The sequence below is a fragment of the Amphiprion ocellaris genome, chromosome 1 (assembly GCF_022539595.1).
Source record: "Amphiprion ocellaris isolate individual 3 ecotype Okinawa chromosome 1, ASM2253959v1, whole genome shotgun sequence".
Lineage (NCBI taxonomy): Eukaryota > Metazoa > Chordata > Actinopteri > Pomacentridae > Amphiprion > Amphiprion ocellaris.
In genome coordinates, this window is record NC_072766.1 from 41186117 (window position 1) to 41203856 (window position 17740).

A 17740-nucleotide genomic window follows, 5' to 3' on the forward strand; every position below is an offset into this window, starting at 1 on the left:
AAGTGAAAAATCTGATTTATGTAGGACTCTGTTGTTTGTTTGAACCACAAATCTGTTTTTGCTGCAGATTATTCCATTTTTTAAACTTGTGTTTTACATTTTTCATACCCCTGATGAAAAATCTCTGTTTGCAAAGTTAATTTTTCCTGGATTATCATAGAAATAAAAACATCAAGATAGATTAATAGTTTGTTCCAATTAAAATACTACTTCCTGTCCAAGTTTTTATAGTTTTAAAGGTTTGCTCCATCCAAAATACTACTTTCTGTCCAAGTATTTATAGTTTGAGTAGTTTGGCCCAATCAAAATACTACTTTCTGTTGATATTTTTATAGTTTTAAAGGTTTATTCCACCCAAAATACTAATTTCTGTTGAAGTAGTTATGGTTTTAATAGTTTGTTCCAATCAAAGTATTACTTCCTGTCCAAATTTTTATAGTTTTAAAGGTTTGCTCCACCCAAAATTCTCATTTCTGCCCAAGTACTTATCCTTTTAATAGTTTGTTCCGATCAAAATGCCACTTCTTGTCCAAATTTTTGTAGTTTTAGAAGTTTGCTCCACCCAGAATACTCATTTCTGTTCAAGTCCTTATAGTTTTAATATTTTGCTCCAATCAAACGAGTACTTCCTGTCCAAGTTTTTGTGGTTTTAATGGTTTGCGCCACCAAAAATGCTACTTTCTGTCAAAGTATTTATAGTTTTAATAGTTTATTTGGGGCTTCAATAAAAGTAATGATTCTGTATAACAATAGATGATTTTTTTAAACATTTTTTAAAAAGAAAAACTAAAGTTAAAGTCACCAAGTCTTATGTGATAGCATTAATCACTTGTTTTTCTCAGGTTGTCATCTCAGAGCAGTATTAGAAATGTAGAGAACAGGTTTAGAAAGTGGAATAATCTGCAACGACAACAGATTTGTAGTGCAACCCAACAACAAAATCCTATATAATTCTGATTTTTCACTTGTTTTTCACCACTCTATGATGGCAACTTGAGAAAAATAAGCGCTTGATGATGTCACATAAGATTTAATTGACTTTAATTATGTTTTATATTGTTTGCGGGGTGCATATTGATTATATCAGTCATTTCTCTGTGCTTTTTACAACTTTTCTGGTGTGATATAACTCTGATGAAGACATGTGGAATAGTCTTTGGACCACTTTCAGATCTGTCTTTACGCTCGTCATGCAGAACTTTGTGGCGCTGATTTAAACGAACAAACAAATTAGTCGTGTCCTCGTGACATGTTTTTGGACGTTGCTGTCCGTTCTGCAGCCAAAATATGTCCACGGAGTTGATGCTATGTTTAATTTTTTGCAACCAAATCCTCGTTTCTCGCTCATTTCTCTGTGCTCATGTGAAGTTCTGCATGACAGCAAACTTTCTTTCTAAATAAAGTCAAACAAACTGAGCGTATCCAAGAACCCAGAGTGAATTGGATCAGTCACGGAAAGGCAAAAAAAAAAAAAAAAAGTTGCAGCATGACGTGTTTGACCTAATTCGCCGTACTTCACGCTGCTGATGCCGAGACAATAAATCATGAAGCTCAGCTCCCAGGAGGCCTGATGTGATGTGAGTCAGGATTTTAGAGGGAGTGGGAGTTTTTGCATTTCTCTTTTTCCACTGAGACAAAAATTCTGCTGTTATTTTCGTACAATCTGCCCCCAAAATGCATCTGGCGAACATTATAAGTAGATCTGTAGCACCACAATGCTTTAATTAATGATCATTTTTGTGCCATTTTTTTACCTTTATCAAAAAAAAAACTGCCCCTCCTGCAATTTGCATTCAACACTTGACCATTTAGCAGCATGGTTTTAATACTATTTCAGTTAATTGTTCATCTTTTGCACCATCACATGTGATAGTTTCTGAGTTTCTTTGTCTTAATATTAGTGTTTTTTGAATTTTTTTGGTCAGAGTGGGAGACTTTTCAGACCAATTTCTAAAGATGATTAGAAAAATAAGCCCTTCCCCCCCAAACCTCTTGATAAAACTCACATTATGAGTCAGAAAAGCCTGGCATAATTACAAAAACTGTGTTTTTTTTCTTATGAAATTAGGTGTCAAATAGGTAATATTTCATAGATGGATATAAATATGTTAAGATTTAATTCCCCAAAAAGGCTGTTGTTGCTTCTTAATAATAAATAGTTTTAATAATATTTCAATTAATTGTTCAGCTCTATGACAATGTCCTGCTTTTCTTAGTCTTAACATTAGTGTTTTGGGTTTTTTTTTTTGTCAGAGTAGGGGATTTTCCAGACCAATTTCTAAGAAAATTAGAAAAAATAACTCCTTTTCCCCCAAAAACCTCCTGATAAAATTCACATTTTTTGTCAGAAAAGTCTGGCATAGTTAAAAATAAACAGTGGTTTTTCTTGCAACATTAGGTGTTAAATAGGTAATATTTAATAGCTCAATCCCCAAAAAGGCTGTTATTGCTTCTTAATAATAAAAAGTTTTAATAATATTTCAATTAATTGTTTATCTCTCCTACTTTCCTTAGTCTTAATAGCAGCGTTTTTTGGGATTTTTGGTCAGAGTGGGTGATTTTTCAGAACAAACAGTCCATCATTTTCTGAAGAAAATTAGAAAAATAAACTTTTTCCCCAAAAACCTCCTGATAAAACTCGCATTTTATGTCAGAAAAGCCTGACGTAGTTCAGAAAGAAGTCATTTTTCCTCTTAAATTAGGTGTTAAATAGGTCATATTTAATAGATAAATATAAGTGTGTTAAGATTTAAATCCCCAAAAGACTGTTATTGCTTCTTAAAAATAATTTTTTAAATAATATTTGAATTAATTGTTCAGTTCTCCTGCTTTTCTTGGCCTTAACATTTGTGTTTTCTGGATTTTTGGTCAGTGGGTGATTTTTCAGACCAATTTCTAAAGAAAATTTGAAAAATAAACTTTTTCCCCCAAAAACCTCCAGATAAAACTCACATTTTGTGTCAGAAAAGCCTGGCATAATTCAGAAACCAGTCATTTTTCCTCTTAAATTAGGTGTTACATAGGTCGTATTTAATAGATCGATATAAATATGTTAAGATTTAAATCCCCAGAAAGGCTGTGATTGCTTCTTGATGCACCACTTTATTATTTTACCCTCCTTACATTGTCATTCAGGCAGTTTATGTTTTGAAATCCAGCTCGGTTTGATGTTGGTCATTTAGTTTTTTGAGCACGTAGGATGAAGTGCATGATTCTGGGTTTTCTCTCCTTCCTGCAGAGCCGTTATCCCGTTCTGATCCGGAGATAAAGCCGCCCCCAGGGAACCGTCCGGGATGTGGATGAGCTCGTTTGCACGTTTTGCCCTTCCCGCCCTTCAGAGGAGCTCCGGCGTCGCGGCCCGCCGGGTTCTGGGGGCGTGTCGAACTCCGGTACCGCCGCCGTCACGCCTCACTTCAGTGCAGCTCCGCGGGCAGCAGACCCTGGGCTCGGCCTCCCTGTCGGCGGGTCGCCAGCCGGTCAGGCAGGTCCGGGCTCTGGAACAGGAGAGGATGGTGGAGGTGGAGTGGGAGGACGGCGGCCACAGTCTGTATCCCTTCACCTGGCTCAGAGACAACTGCCAGTGTCCTCGCTGCACTCTGGAGTCGGCCCAGGCCCGGCTACTCCTCCTGACCGACCTGGACATCCACATCGGGGTGGAGGCCGTGGAGCTCACCAACGACAACAAGGTGGGCTGCTCTCAGTGTTTCCACGTCCACTCACCGTACGGATGTTCTGTATTTAACCCTCCTGTCATGTAACCGATCAAAGTTGCCCATTTTTTAAGTAGAAAATTTTTTAAAAAATAAATTAAAATATTTTTTCAGTGTGGAACTTCTTCTGCTTGGCTTAAAAAGCGTAAACAACATTTAAAATAAAAATAGTCCATTTCACATATTCACCCTGAACAGAAGAGGTGTTAACCCTCATGTCGTCTGCAGGTCAAAACTGACCCGGTGTAAAGTTTGAAAATGTGGAAAAAAATAGATTTTCACAGTGAAACTTCTGATGTCCACATTTTCAACATTTTTGGGAAATTTTTGAACGTTTTTTGGTGGAAAAACATTTTTTAAAAATGTTTCTTAAGAATATTCACATGAAAATCAACCAAAATCCAGCGAAATTTGCTAGATTTTGGTTGATTTTTTTTTCTGAATGTTCTTAAGAAAATATTAGTTTTACTGATATATATGGAATCACTTGAGATATTTTTAGGATTTTTTGGGAAGATTTTTACTCATTTTTTGAAAATATTTACAAGAGTTTTCTTGCCAAATTGGGGCATTTAAAAAAAAAAACTTTTAAGGAATTACTGTAATTTTCTTCCTGAAGGTTTTGCAGATTTTTTAGAAATTTGTTGAATTTTTTTGCTGAATTTTGAGATTTTTTTTCAGACAAGGAAACAATGTTTTTTGGTGCCCGTAAATGAAGACAACAGGAGGGTTAAAACTAGTGGTGAGATGCGATAAAAAAGTCATCTAATTAATTAGAGGCTTTGTAACTAATCAGCAAATGCTTCATTTATCAGCCTATAGCTTCACAGATGCCTTTCTAAACATTCATGCTAAATGATAAAAGGAAATTTTCAGCAAACCAGAGATGTCAGAGCAGAAAGCAACCTGGAATGAACCTGTGATCTTTGAAAAATCTGTCCAGCAGTGCTGCAAAACCTCTAAACATGGAAACTGGTAACTAAAATACTACCTTAGATACTACCTTAAAGGTTTGCTCCACCAAAAATAAAAATTTATGTCAGGTTTTTATAGTTTTAAAGGTTTGCTCCACCCAAAATACTCATTTCTGCCCAAGTATTAGTAGTTTTAATAGTTTGTTCCAATCATAATATTGCTTTCTATCCAAACTGTGATAGTTTTAAAGGTTTGCTTCACTCATAATACTCATTTCTGTCCAAGTTCTTATAATTTTAATTGTTTGTTCCAGTCAAAATACTACTTCCTGTCCAAGTTTTTAGAGTTTTAAAGGTTTGTGCCACCAAAAAAACTACTTTTTGTTCAAGTGCTTATAGTTTTAATAGTTTGTTCCAGTCAAAATAGTACTTTCTATTTAAGTTTTATAGTTTTCAAAGTTTGCTCCATCCATAATGCTCATTTCTGTTCAAGTACTTACAGTTTTTAAGGCTTATTCTACTCAAAAGTTTGTTCCAGTCAAAATACTACTTCCTGTTCAAGCTTTTACAAAGTCATAGTTCATGATAAAAGGAAGTTTTCAGCAAACCAGAGATGTTGGAGCAGAAAACAACCTGGAATGAGCCTGTGATCTTGACCAAATACGCCCAGCAGTGCTGCAAAACCCGCAGATGTAAACATGAGAATTGGTAACTAAAATACTGCCTCAGCCACTAATCCAAACAGGCTTTACTTTAGCTACCTGGTATGATATTAAAGACCCTTAAAGCCACAAAAGCTGCCATTTAGGATATACATCCTACAGCGTGTTGGTCAATGGTTTTACAGATTCATGCCGTCCTTCTGTGTGGGAAAAGTCAAGCTTTTTATGATATTTTATGCGGTAAAACCTCCTTTTCCTATTTTGAATCTTTTGCACAACTTTTATATATATATATATATATATATATATATATATATATATATATATATATATATACACACATACATATATATATATATATATATATATACATACATATATATATTGCAAATCAAATTGCAAAATCTGCCTGAAAAATACCAATTAGATATTCTCATTGGCCGTAATTTCCACTTACTGTGAAGGAAAAACATCGAAGAACAAAGTACAAGCAGTTCTCTGAATAGTTAGAAAACAAACTTAAGTGACTGAGGTAATGTTCCACTCACTACTGTTGGGTTTAATCACATCAGTTTGGAGTCGCCAGGATTAGTCCATGAGTCTGCAGCTGCTCTAGATGATCACTTTTGATAAGTTTTAGGTGGTTTTCAAGCAAAATTGCTCAAAATTTAATGTTCTCACCTCATCAGATGGGAGATTTTGCTGCTTTTTCTTGTTTCCTTTTAAAGTTAATTGGCTACATGGAAAAAATCAACAGATCTAGAAAATTTCACTGGCATTGTCATATTTTTTAATGTTTTACAGGCTAAAATGTTAACTGATTTCACTCTCTGAACCCCAAGCTATTCCTGGGTAATTGAATTTTGCTCCTGTCACATTTTTGCTCACTTTTGGCTCATTTCTCACCTCTTTGGAAACAGAACTACCATGGATAGAAGTAGAGAGAAGAAGTTATAGTGGCATAAATCATAAAAAGAAAAGCCTGCACAAGAATTTCTCTGATTGTTTATCTTATAAATATTAAATTAACATGTGCAGTTCCCACAGCTGTTGTCAATACTGGAAAAAAAATGATGACTACATACTATAATGGTCTCTTGGTGGTGCTAAGGAACGCAGAAATTGTATGTTTTACAGAATGTGGTTCATGCAAATTGTTTATTTTTGGCAATTTTTTGAATGAGATTTTCATGATTTTGATGAAATATCCTGATTTTAAGAACTTAAAAAGAGCTCAGAAGTGTCTTTGGGCCGCTAAAATGCCACATATATAAAATCAAAAGGTGAATTTCTTTCATTATTTAATTTACAAAAAATGGAAAAATCTGACTTTAACAATGACAAGTGCCAACAGGTGTTACAAATACTAGAAAAAATGGTAACTTTGCCTGGTATAAATACACTGCCTGTCCACTTGGATGTAACTAAGCAAATAGGTAAGAGCTTCCATTGGATAATTACTGCAGTGATGAATATTTCAGCTGGAACAACTTCTCTAACCCTAGCTGATGGAGTGAGGAGCTTCTTAGACAACCATGTTGGAAGACATATCCTGTGGTCATGGAAAGGATGTTAATCTGTTTCAGAAGAGTCAAATTATTGGCCTGCATCAAGCAAAGAAAACAACTAAAGAGATGAAGCTACTAAAGTCAGGTTAAGAACCGTCCAATGCATTATTAAAACCTGAAGGATGGTGGAGAACCATCATCTTCCAGGAGCAAATGTGGTCTGATGAGTCCAGATTGACCCTGTTCCAGAGTGATGGGGGCATCAGAGTAAGAAGAGAAGCAGATGAAGTGATGAACTCATCATGTCTAGTACCTACCAGCCTGTGGGGGTTAGAGTTATGATCTGGGGTTGGTCAGGTTCAGCAATGTTATGTTCCCAAAGAATGAGGTCAGCTGACTACCTGAAGATACTGAATGACCAGGTCTTTAACAGTTGTTCCAATCAAAATAGTACTTCCTGTCAAAGTTTTTAGAATTTTAAAGGTTTGCTCCACCCAAAATACTAATTTCTGTCCAAGTACATGCAATTTTAATAGCTTGTTCCAATCAAAGTACTACTTTCTGTTAAAGTCTGTGCAGTTTTAAAGGTTTGCTTCACTCAAAGTATTGCTTTTTGTTCAAGTGCTTGTAATTTTAATAGTTTGTTCCTATCAAAATACTACCTCCTGTCAAAGTTTTTATAGTTTTACAGGTTTGCTCCACACAAAATACTCATTTCTGTCCAAGTACTTATAGTTTTAATAGTTTGTTCCAATCAAAATACTACCTCTTGTCCATGTCCGTGCAGTTTTAAAGGTTTGCTATATCCAAAATATTACTTTTTGTTCAAGTTCTTGTAGTTTTATCAGTTTGTTCCCATCAAAATATGACCTCCTGTCCAATTTTTTATAGTTTTAAAGGTTTGTTCCACCCAAATTGCACTTTCTAACTAAGAAGTTATGGTTTCAAACGGTTACGCAAGAAAATAGTCATCAGATTACCTTTAAACCTCAAACTTCATTATGCCAAGGTACCATGAAGCCTGATCCAGTTAAACCAATGGCATTTGCACTTTTGCCAACAGTTGGAGGGCGACTGGCTGCTGACAAACGGTGCAGGTTGGTGAGGTTAGATGATCTAATTCTGGCGTTCGCTTTGACCTTTAAGTCCTCTGGAGGAGTCGCTGCCATGTGTCCTCTGAAATGGCTATAAACAATACCAACCATGTGCTGTTCGTTCCTAAAAATGCAGTAGATTTCCTGTATTCCTGCAGCAGAATGTAGTGTTTAGATCTATTAGAGTAAACGTGTGTCGTCAATACCACATCAGTGATTTCATTCCTGCCTCGGGCTGTAGAAAATTACAAGGGGTTGATTATATGGTTCCACCGGCCAGAGGTACTTATAAGGCAGATGGTGAACAAAGGTGAAAGACAGTTTGTTTTATTTAAATACCTTTCTTTCTCACTTTTATGAGGCAAAATAACACATTCAGAGCTTAACCTCCAAGAGTGCAGACCATTCTTGTCTTCTAACATTCAAAAATCCAATGTTTTTCATCATTATTAAGCAGAATAGTTAATAAATATGCATTAGTTTGTTTATTTGAAAGAGAGAAAGCACTTTAAGCTGATGGGTTATCACAGCGAGGTAGGAAAAGAGGTGAAAACATGAAAGAAAAGCTTAGACCAGCTGGGGTCAATAAGCTTTTATCTCTCGCAGATTTCCATTGTGTGGCCCGACCAGCACATCAGCCTGTTTGATGCAGAGTGGCTGAAAAAACGCTGCTTCTCTGCTGCCGCAAGACAAGCCATGCAAGACGAGCTTTTCCTCAACGGTGAGTCGAGATTTCACGTCTTTCAAGTCTGTATTTTTAGGATTTCTTGGAGCGAAGGGCTTCGACCTCTACCCCTGGTTTGATTTTCTTTAGTTTTAAAGGTTTGCTTCACCAAAAATACTCCTTTTTGTTCAAGTGCTTATACTTTTAATAGTTTGTTCCAATCAAAATACTAATTCCTGTCCAAGTTTTTATAGTTTTAAAGGTTTGTTCCATCCAAATTACACTTTCTAACTAGCAAGTTGTGGTCTTAAAGTTTATTCCACCCAAAACACTCTTCTCTGTACTTGGACAAAGTACTTAGTTAGTTTTAATAGTTAGTTTAAATCAAAATACTACTTTCTATCCAAGTATGAATAATTTTAAAGGTTTTTTTCCACCCCAAATACTATTTTTTGTCTAAATATGTATGTTTTAATTGTTTGTTCCACCCGAATTGTACTTTCTAATGAAAAAAAAACTGGTCTTATAAGTTTGTTCCACCCAGAATACCACTTCCTGTCCAAGTTTTTATACTTTATATGTCTTATTCCACTCAAAATGCTACTTTCTGTCCAAGTACTTATTGTTTTCAGTTTGTGCCAATCAAAGTGCTACTTCCTGTCCAAGTTTTTATAATTTTAAAGGTTTGCTCCAACCAAAATACTCATTTCTGTCCAAGTACTTACAATTTTAATAGCTTATTCTACTCAAAACATTACTTGCTGTCGTGTTTTTTCTTTCACTTAGCTGCAACGCGATGACATGCATTTCCAGTCTATAACATTTTCAAGAAAAACTGAACTTTACAACCTTCCTGAAGGTGTGACTTTTACAGGGCTGCGTTGAGCTATTCACCGTGTCCTATAAAGTCACCACAAAGTGTTGCTTTCATGTATTTCTGGGTTTTTTTTTATGTGGGATAAGCTTGAAAAGCTGAAAGTGTTGCTGTCACATGAAGTCACCTGGGATTTGGTGCAAAACAAACAGAAGCTAAAACCATCCTGCAGTGATTGGACAGCTCCAGCCTGAAACTAAGGATTGCTTTCTAATTGCCATTGACGTAGCGGGTGCAGGAGATTATTTTTCTAAAGGAGGCCATAAATCATGACACAAGTTATAGTTTATAGGCCTATAGTTGTAATAGTTTGTTCCAATCAAAATACCACAATTCCTGTCCAAGTTTTTATGGTTTTAAAGGTTTGCTCCACCCAAAATACTAATTTCTGTCCAAGTATGTATAGTTTATGAGGCTTATTCCAGTCAAAATGCAACTTTCTGTCCAAGTTCTTATTATTTAAATGGTTTACTCCAGTCAAATTACAACTTCCTGTCCAAGTTTTTGTAGTTTTAAATGTTTGCTCCACCCAAAATACTACTTCCTGTCCAAGTTTTTATGGTTTTTAAGGTTTGCTCCTCCCAAAATGCTACTTTTTATTCAAGTACTTAAGTAAGGTTTATTCCACTCGTCGTCATGTTTTTTCTTGCACTTAGCTGCACTGCGATGATATGCATTTCCTGTCTATAACATTTTAAAGAAAAACTGAACTTTACAACCTTCCTGAAGGTGAGATTTTTACAGGGCTGCGTTGAGCTATTCGGTGTTCTATAAAGTCACCACGAAGTGTCAGTTTCGTGTGTTTCTGGGGCTTTTTATGTGGGATAAGCTTGAAAAGCTAAAAGTGTCACCTGGGATTTGGTGCAAAACAAACAGAAGCTAAAACCGTCCTGCAGTGATTGGACAGCTCCGGCCTGAAACTAATGATTGCTTTCTAATTGCCGTCGACGTAGCGGGTGTAGGAGATTATTTTTCTAAAGGAGGCTATAAATCATGACACAGCTGTCTCACAATTAACAGGATGAACAAACACTGTCATGAATTGCTGCGTTTTGAAAGCGCCATCCGAAGGAAGCAATTTGTCAACGTGCCAGGCGGCAGGTGTTGTTACCTGCTTGGGCATGAATAGCAAAGCGACGACGTCTGCTGAGGCTTGTCACAGATTTCCATACTGTGACCACACGCTATTAACAAAGTTGTATTTCACATGCACCTTTGACATAAACATCAACTTTTCAGTCCAGCTTGAAAAAACATGTTAAGTCCAGTCAACCAATTAAGATTCACAATGAGTTTTTATCTTCAACATCAATACAGCAACATATTCACCATAATTTACCACAGAATAGTTACATTTTCTTGTAGTTTTCACATTGGAAAGTGTGTAATTATGTACTTACCTGTGTTGAAATTTAAGATATTCTGCTCTAGAAATCTCTAGATATGGTTTACTCCAATAACAATACTACTTACTGTCCAAATTTTTTTTGTTTTTAAGGGTTGCTCCACCAATAATACTACTTTTTGTACAAGTGCTTACAGTTTTAATATCTTCTTCTAATTAAAATACTACTTCCTGTCCAAGTTTTTTATAGTTTTAAAGGTGTGGTCCACCAGAAATACTCATTTCTGTCCAAGTAGTTATAGTTTTAATAGTTTGTTCCAATCAAATTATTTACTTCCTGTCCAAACTTATACAGTTTATAAGGCTTATTCCACTCAAAATACTAACTTCTGTCCAAATTTTTATAGTTTAAAAGGTTTGCTCCACCTTTTGATTTCCCAGTTGGTGGTGAATGACACTGGTCTCAAATTACGTTTGTGTTTATTTGTAGAGGTAAAGTTTTAGTATTTTGGCTGACTATTTAGTGGGGTTTTTTGCTATATGTGGCAGCTGCATTGGGTTTTTTTTAGAAATGAAGATGAATTAAACTTTCATCCTTATTTCTACTCTTTTGCATGTTAAATTTGACATTTTACTGTATTAAGGTCGAGTAATCTGACAGTTTTTGTGGTTGTCTTTGCTGTGTGGATGCAGCATTGAAGATAAAATAAACTTTAATCTTTATTTTTACATATTGAATACAGCCTCTTCCTGCATTTGTGTTGGTTTTTAGAGGTCCATTTTTGATGAATTTATCATCTTTTTGTGGTTTTCTTTGCTGTCTGGTTGCAGCATTGACTTTTGTAAAATAAATAACGAAAAAACTTTCTTCTTTGTTTTTACTTTTTTTTTACACTTTAAATGCAGCATTTTCCTGCATTTGTGTTGATTTATCTAATTAAATTTTGAACAATTTAGCAATCTTTTTGTGATTTTCTTTGCTATGTGGCTGCGGCATTAAAGATAAAATAAACTTTAATCTTTATTTTTACTTTTTACAAATTGCATGGCACATTTTACAGCATTTTTGTTCATTTATCGGGTATATTTTAAGCAATTTGTCAGTTTTTTGTGATTCTCTTTGCTCTGTAGATGCAGAATTGAAGATAAAATAAACTTTAATCTTTATTTTTCGATTTTTTACATATTGCATTTTTACTGCATTTTTGTTGATTTATTGAGTATTTTAAGCAATTTGGCTTTTTTGTGGTTCTCTTTGCTGTGTGGCTGCAGCATATTGCATTCAGCATTTTTCTGCATTTGTGTTGACTAATAGAGGTACAATCTGAGTGATTTGACAGCCTTTATTTTACATTTTCTCTGTGTTGTGTAGATGCTGCAATGAAATTTGTTTTGGAAAAATAAAGAAAGAATAAACTTTCTTCTTTATTTTCACTTTTCTACATATTGCATGCAGCAATTTACTGCATTTGTGTTGATTTACGTTGATAAAGTCAAAGTCAGCTTTATTGTCGGTTCTGCTACATACGTACACATACAGAGAACTGAAACTGCATTTCTCTCTCCCCCTAGAGTGTGAAAACTAAAGTTAAAAATTTAGGATACAATCAAACAAAAGAAAAAAACAAAAAGACAACAATCCTAATCTACATGAGGCACAAATTTAAGAGTGCAAATTGGCTTGTCGGAGAAAACAATTAACTCGTTGAAATTAGTGTAAAAATGACCATAACTGCAGGTTTCATTCTGGATTAGTTTGTGTTTTCTTGTAACACATTTAATGTCGTCTGCTTTTGTTTGCATCGTCACTCCTCTCAGTATGCTATTTCATTACAAGCACAGCCACGTTTAAATACTTTTTGCTGACAGTAGGAAGTCTAAATCTGATGTGTTTGCCACCTAATTGTCACTTAAGCTGTAAAATTGTCGCGGGGCGAACTGGAAGGGAAATATATTCGTGTGGATTGAAATGTAATCGCTAACACTTGGCGAACGGCAGCAGCAGGAAGCAGGAAGCAAGTGCTTGTGAACAAAATGCTTTGTCAATTATATGTAATTAAGCAGCTGTTTCATGTGTGTGTTGCTGTTAAAATGAAAATTAGTGTAGTTTCTCTGCTAACCTTTCCTGAGGGAAAAAGATGCCCCTGACTTAAACTCTTCCTCTCTTTTTTTCCCCACTTTCTCGGGAACATTACAGGGTTGTTAAGGAAGGGAGAGAAGTCATTTTACAGTACATTTACAATGACCCAGTGCTCTTTACAGTCTGCCAGACAGCCGAGGAGAAAGTTCAGCTGTGGAACAAGGTAGCAGCACTTCAGTGGAGCGGGGGATGGACTCGAGTCGCTTCGTGTAAACTCACGTGGTCCTGAAGGACCCGCAGGGCTGAGCGGTTCCAGCCTGATTAACAGAATCCTCCATTCATGCCCAAGTGTAAACAGATCCTCCTCATAGCGACGCACGGCAAAACAGGCCAGGATTTTTTTATTTTTTTACTTTTCTGCTGCACAGAAATACCATAAAGCAGAGGAGTCAAACTCATTCTAGTTCAGGTTCCACATTCAGTCGAGTTTGATCTCCAGTGACCAGTAAAATCACAGCATAATAACCTATAAATAGCCACAACTCCTAATGGTTCCTTTGTTTTAGTGCAAAAAAGTACATTCTGAAAATATTCACATTTAAGGAATTATCTTTTTACAAAACATTATGAACAACCTTTCAAGAAAGAAACAAGAAATTTCTTAAGAAAAATAAATTCAATTTTAGCAACATTCAGCCTCAGTTTATCATTTCCACATTACAACTTCCAGATCACAGAGTATCTACAAAGGAACACAACATTTAGTCACAGCTATCTGGAACTGAACCATAAAGGATTTTACTTTAATAAGACAAAAAAAAAAAAACACCAAAAACAAGACAAAATATTACAAAAATGAGACGCAAAACGACAAAAGCGAGAAACAAAATGATAAAAATGAGACAAATGATACAAAACAAAACAGAGTCAAAAAATTCGAGAAATAAGTTAGAAACCGACTAAAAACATGAGACAAACGACAAGTCAGACAAAAAAGACCAATTACAAGACAAAATATTACAAAAATGAGACACAAAGCTACAAAAAATGAGACAAACGACATGAAACAAAGCAAAAAAGAGACAAATTGGACAAAAAAGTTACAAAGTCACAAAAAATGGACACGAGAAAAATTACAAAATAAGGAACAAAGCGACAAAAAATAGACAAGACACAAGTGAGACAAAAAGGAAATACAAAATGACAAAAACATAGGACTAAACAACAAAAGTCAGACAAAAAACAACAAAAACAAAACAAAATATTACAAAAATGAGACAAACGACATGAAACAACAAAAAACAACAAAAACAAAACAAAATATTACAAAAATGAGACAAACGACATGAAACAACAAAAAAGAGACAAAATTAGACAACAAAATTACAAAGGGACAAAAAACTGACAAAAAAATAGACAAAAAACACAAGCAAGACAAAAAAACACAAAACGACAAAAACGAGACAAATGACAAGTCAGACAAAAAACAACAAAAACTAGTCAAAACATTGCAAAAATGAGACCCAAAACGACACAAAATGAGACAAACGGCACGAAACAAAACAAAAAGAGACGAAGCAATGGACAAAAACATTACAAAGGGACAAAAACGAGAAACAAAACGACAAAAAATAGACAAAACACAAGCGAGACAAAAAACACAAAACGACAAAAACGAGAAACAAAATGACAAAAACATGAGACAAACGACAAAAGTCAGACAAAAATGAGACAAATGACATGAAACTAAGCAAAAAAATAGACAAAAAGACAAAAAAGTTATAAAGCGACATAAAAAAATGGACAAACGACATGAAACTGAGCAAAAAAATAGACAAAAAGTTAGACAAAAAAGTTAAAAAGTTACCACGCGACAAAAAAATGGACAAATGACATGAAACTAAGCAAAAAAATAGACAAAAAGTTAGACAAAAAAGTTATAAAGCGACATAAAAAAATGGACAAACGACCAAAAAAAAGGCAGAAATCAGACGAAAAAAGACAAAAACAAGATAAAGTATTACAAAAATGAGACACAAAGGGACAATGAGCATCTTACTTTCTGATCCAAACAACTTGTCATGATCTAGAAATTATTTTAAATTTATAGTTTTACTAATTTACAATCTGCAGTTAATGTCTTCTCTGTAATTTTTACACTTTGAGGGCCATATCAGACCCTCTGGAGGGTCGCTTTTGGCCCGCGGGCCTCATGTTTCACACCCCTGCTGTAATATGTCTGGGTTTAATTATTTCCTCCTGTGAGAGTGTGTAATTCCAGAGAAAAGAAACTACCTGGAAACTCTGAAAAGACGGACAGCCTTCACCCTGGGTCTGGGTTCCTGTTTTGTTTTTCACGCAGCATCAGCCGGCTTGTTTAAACGTCTCAGCGGTGGAAGTGCTGCACGCCTGGGACCCGCCAGGTCAATATGATAATTGGAGCTCCAGGGTTATTATTCAGCCCTCCCGTAGTGTTTTTACCGTTTCTATGGAGCCGTCGCATCTCAAACCACAGCAGCTTTTTAGCAGAAGTGGGGATAGAACTACTCAAGGTCACCTACTGGAGTAAAAAGAAAGCTTTTAATGTAGAATGCACACGTTTTGGAATAGTTTTCCCCGTGTTACTTATAAATAACTGGTCTTTTGCACATGCAATTTGTCAGCATTTCTACATTATTCTCTTTATTAATCTCCACAAAAAACATGCAAAATCTCCACAAAAGGGGCTGAAATTACCAGGAAAAGATGGAAAAACACCACAGAAAGAGGTTGAATTGCTGCAAAAAGACACAAAATTCCCACAAAAACAGGCAAAATTAACCCAAAGGCTCAACTTCTGACAAAATATGGTGCAAAATCAAAACAAACATGGGCCATAATCCACACAAAAAGATGCAAAATCACCAGATTGCATGCAGCATTTCACTGCATTTTTGTTGATTTATTGAGTTAAATTTTTAACAATTTGTCTTTTTTTTGCAGTTCTCTTTGTTGCGTGGCTGCAGCATTGAAGATAAAATAAACTTTCTTCTTCATTTCCACTTTTTTACTCATTGCGTGCAGCATTTTTCTGCATTTTTGTTGATTCATCAAGTAAAATTTTGAGCAATTTGTCAGTTTTTTTGCAGTTCTCTTTGCTGTGTAGATGCAGCATTGAGGACATAATAAACTTAACTAAAAATAAGATTTTTTACATGTTAAATGCAACATTTTGTTGCATTTGTGTTTATTTGTAGAGATAAATATAGGGATTATAGAGATTTATAGAGATATTTATGGAGATTCATCTAGTAAAAATAAGGAATCGAACTTTCATCTATATTTCTACTGTTTTACGTATTAGATTAAGCTTTTTACAAAATTTGTCTTGAGAACAAACACATAAGAATATAATAAAAATAGACATTCTTTTTATTTTTTGCTTTTTTACATATTGCCTACAGTAATTTACTGAATTTGTGTTGATTTATCAAGTTAAATTTTGAGCAGTTTGGCATTGTTTTTGTAGTTTTCTTTGCTGTGTGACTGCTGCATTGAGGATGTAATAAACTTCATCTTCATTTTTAGTTTTTTTTTTACATATTAAATGCAACATCTTTTTAGCTTTTTATTGCATTTGTTTGAGAATAAACACAAGAATTTAAAAAGAATAAACGTTCTTTTTTGCTGTTTTACATACTACATGCAGTAATTGAATTTATGTTGATTTATTGAGGTAAGTTTTAAGCAATTTGTCTTTTTTTGTGGTTCTGTTGATAATAAAATGAACTTTTTCTTTTTTTTAGTGTTTTTACATACTGCATTCAATATTTTCCTGCATTTGTGTTGATTTATAGAGATAACGTTTGAGTGATTTGACAGCCTTTATTTCAAATTTTCTCTTCGTCGTGTGGTTGCGGCATAGAATCTAAATTTAGGATAGTTTTTCCCTGTGTTACTTTTGAATAACTCGGCCTTTTGCACATGTAATTCGTCAGCATTTCTACTTTATTGTCCTCGTGCTCAGGACAGAACTACAGTATAGGCTGGGAAACAGTGGAAAACAGCAGGAAAGGCTGACGTCTGTAGAACTGAGTGTCATTCAGACCCCCATCTGTCTCGGACATATGGAAAACTGATTTAGAGCGAGGGGGTCGGGAAAATAGCTGCATGTTCTTACCAAACACAAACTCACCGTTGTCAGTGTTTCCTTTCCTGGGAATGAGCAAATCCCCGAGCCTGCAGATACGTGTGACCAGGAATTTAAACCGCCCGGTTTTCCAAGAAAGACCTGGGAGCTCTCAGACGTTTTCTCACCACGTCTCGGATATCCAGCTATGCAAGTTCACTGTTTAGTTGATACGTTTCAGGGTTTTGTTTTGTTTTTTTTTTAACTGTATTTTATGGCATTTCCCTTCACTTTTAGTTTTTTTTTTTTGGTTGCAACAGAACAGGGAATTGTTGGTCTGCCTCATCTTTAGGAAAACCTGACTGAAAGAGGAACTTATTTTCAAAAGACACAGTAAAATAAAACTCCCGTCTAGTGCATTTGGGGTTTTTTTAGGTAGTGATGTGGCTCTGCACAATGCATCACTTCACCATCGATACATACATGCAAAATAGTCAAAGCACGAAAGGAAAACTCACACAGAGTTCCAATTTTCCACTAATCCAAAGGAACAGTCTGTCTGATAGAAGATTTACTCACATTTATGGCTTCTTGGATACACTGAGTTTTTAAAATTTATTTTAAAAACGCAGAGTTTGTTGCCGTGCAGGATCCACATGTGCAAAGTGAGCCATGAACAGAAAAAAAAATACACTGAAAAGGAGGATTTGGTTGGGAAAAGAAATGCAAAACTTTTGGCTACATAAAGATGATGTTGCCCTGAAATAGGTTCTCTTTCTGT

The 17740-nt window shown here is 35.2% G+C and overlaps 1 protein-coding gene across 7 annotated transcripts in view; it reads left to right on the plus strand.

The window, feature by feature from the left end:
- The window catches only part of bbox1 (butyrobetaine (gamma), 2-oxoglutarate dioxygenase (gamma-butyrobetaine hydroxylase) 1), a 59212-nt gene that overhangs the window by 20963 nt on the left and 20509 nt on the right, over nt 1-17740 (plus strand). For all 7 annotated transcript variants that reach the window (XM_055009683.1, XM_055009676.1, XM_055009680.1 and 4 more), the window contains 2 exons: nt 3239-3686; nt 8495-8609. In XM_055009683.1, coding sequence (XP_054865658.1) covers nt 3294-3686; nt 8495-8609 — 508 coding nt within the window. In that variant the 5' untranslated portion in view covers nt 3239-3293. The remainder of the gene's footprint in view (nt 1-3238; nt 3687-8494; nt 8610-17740) is intronic.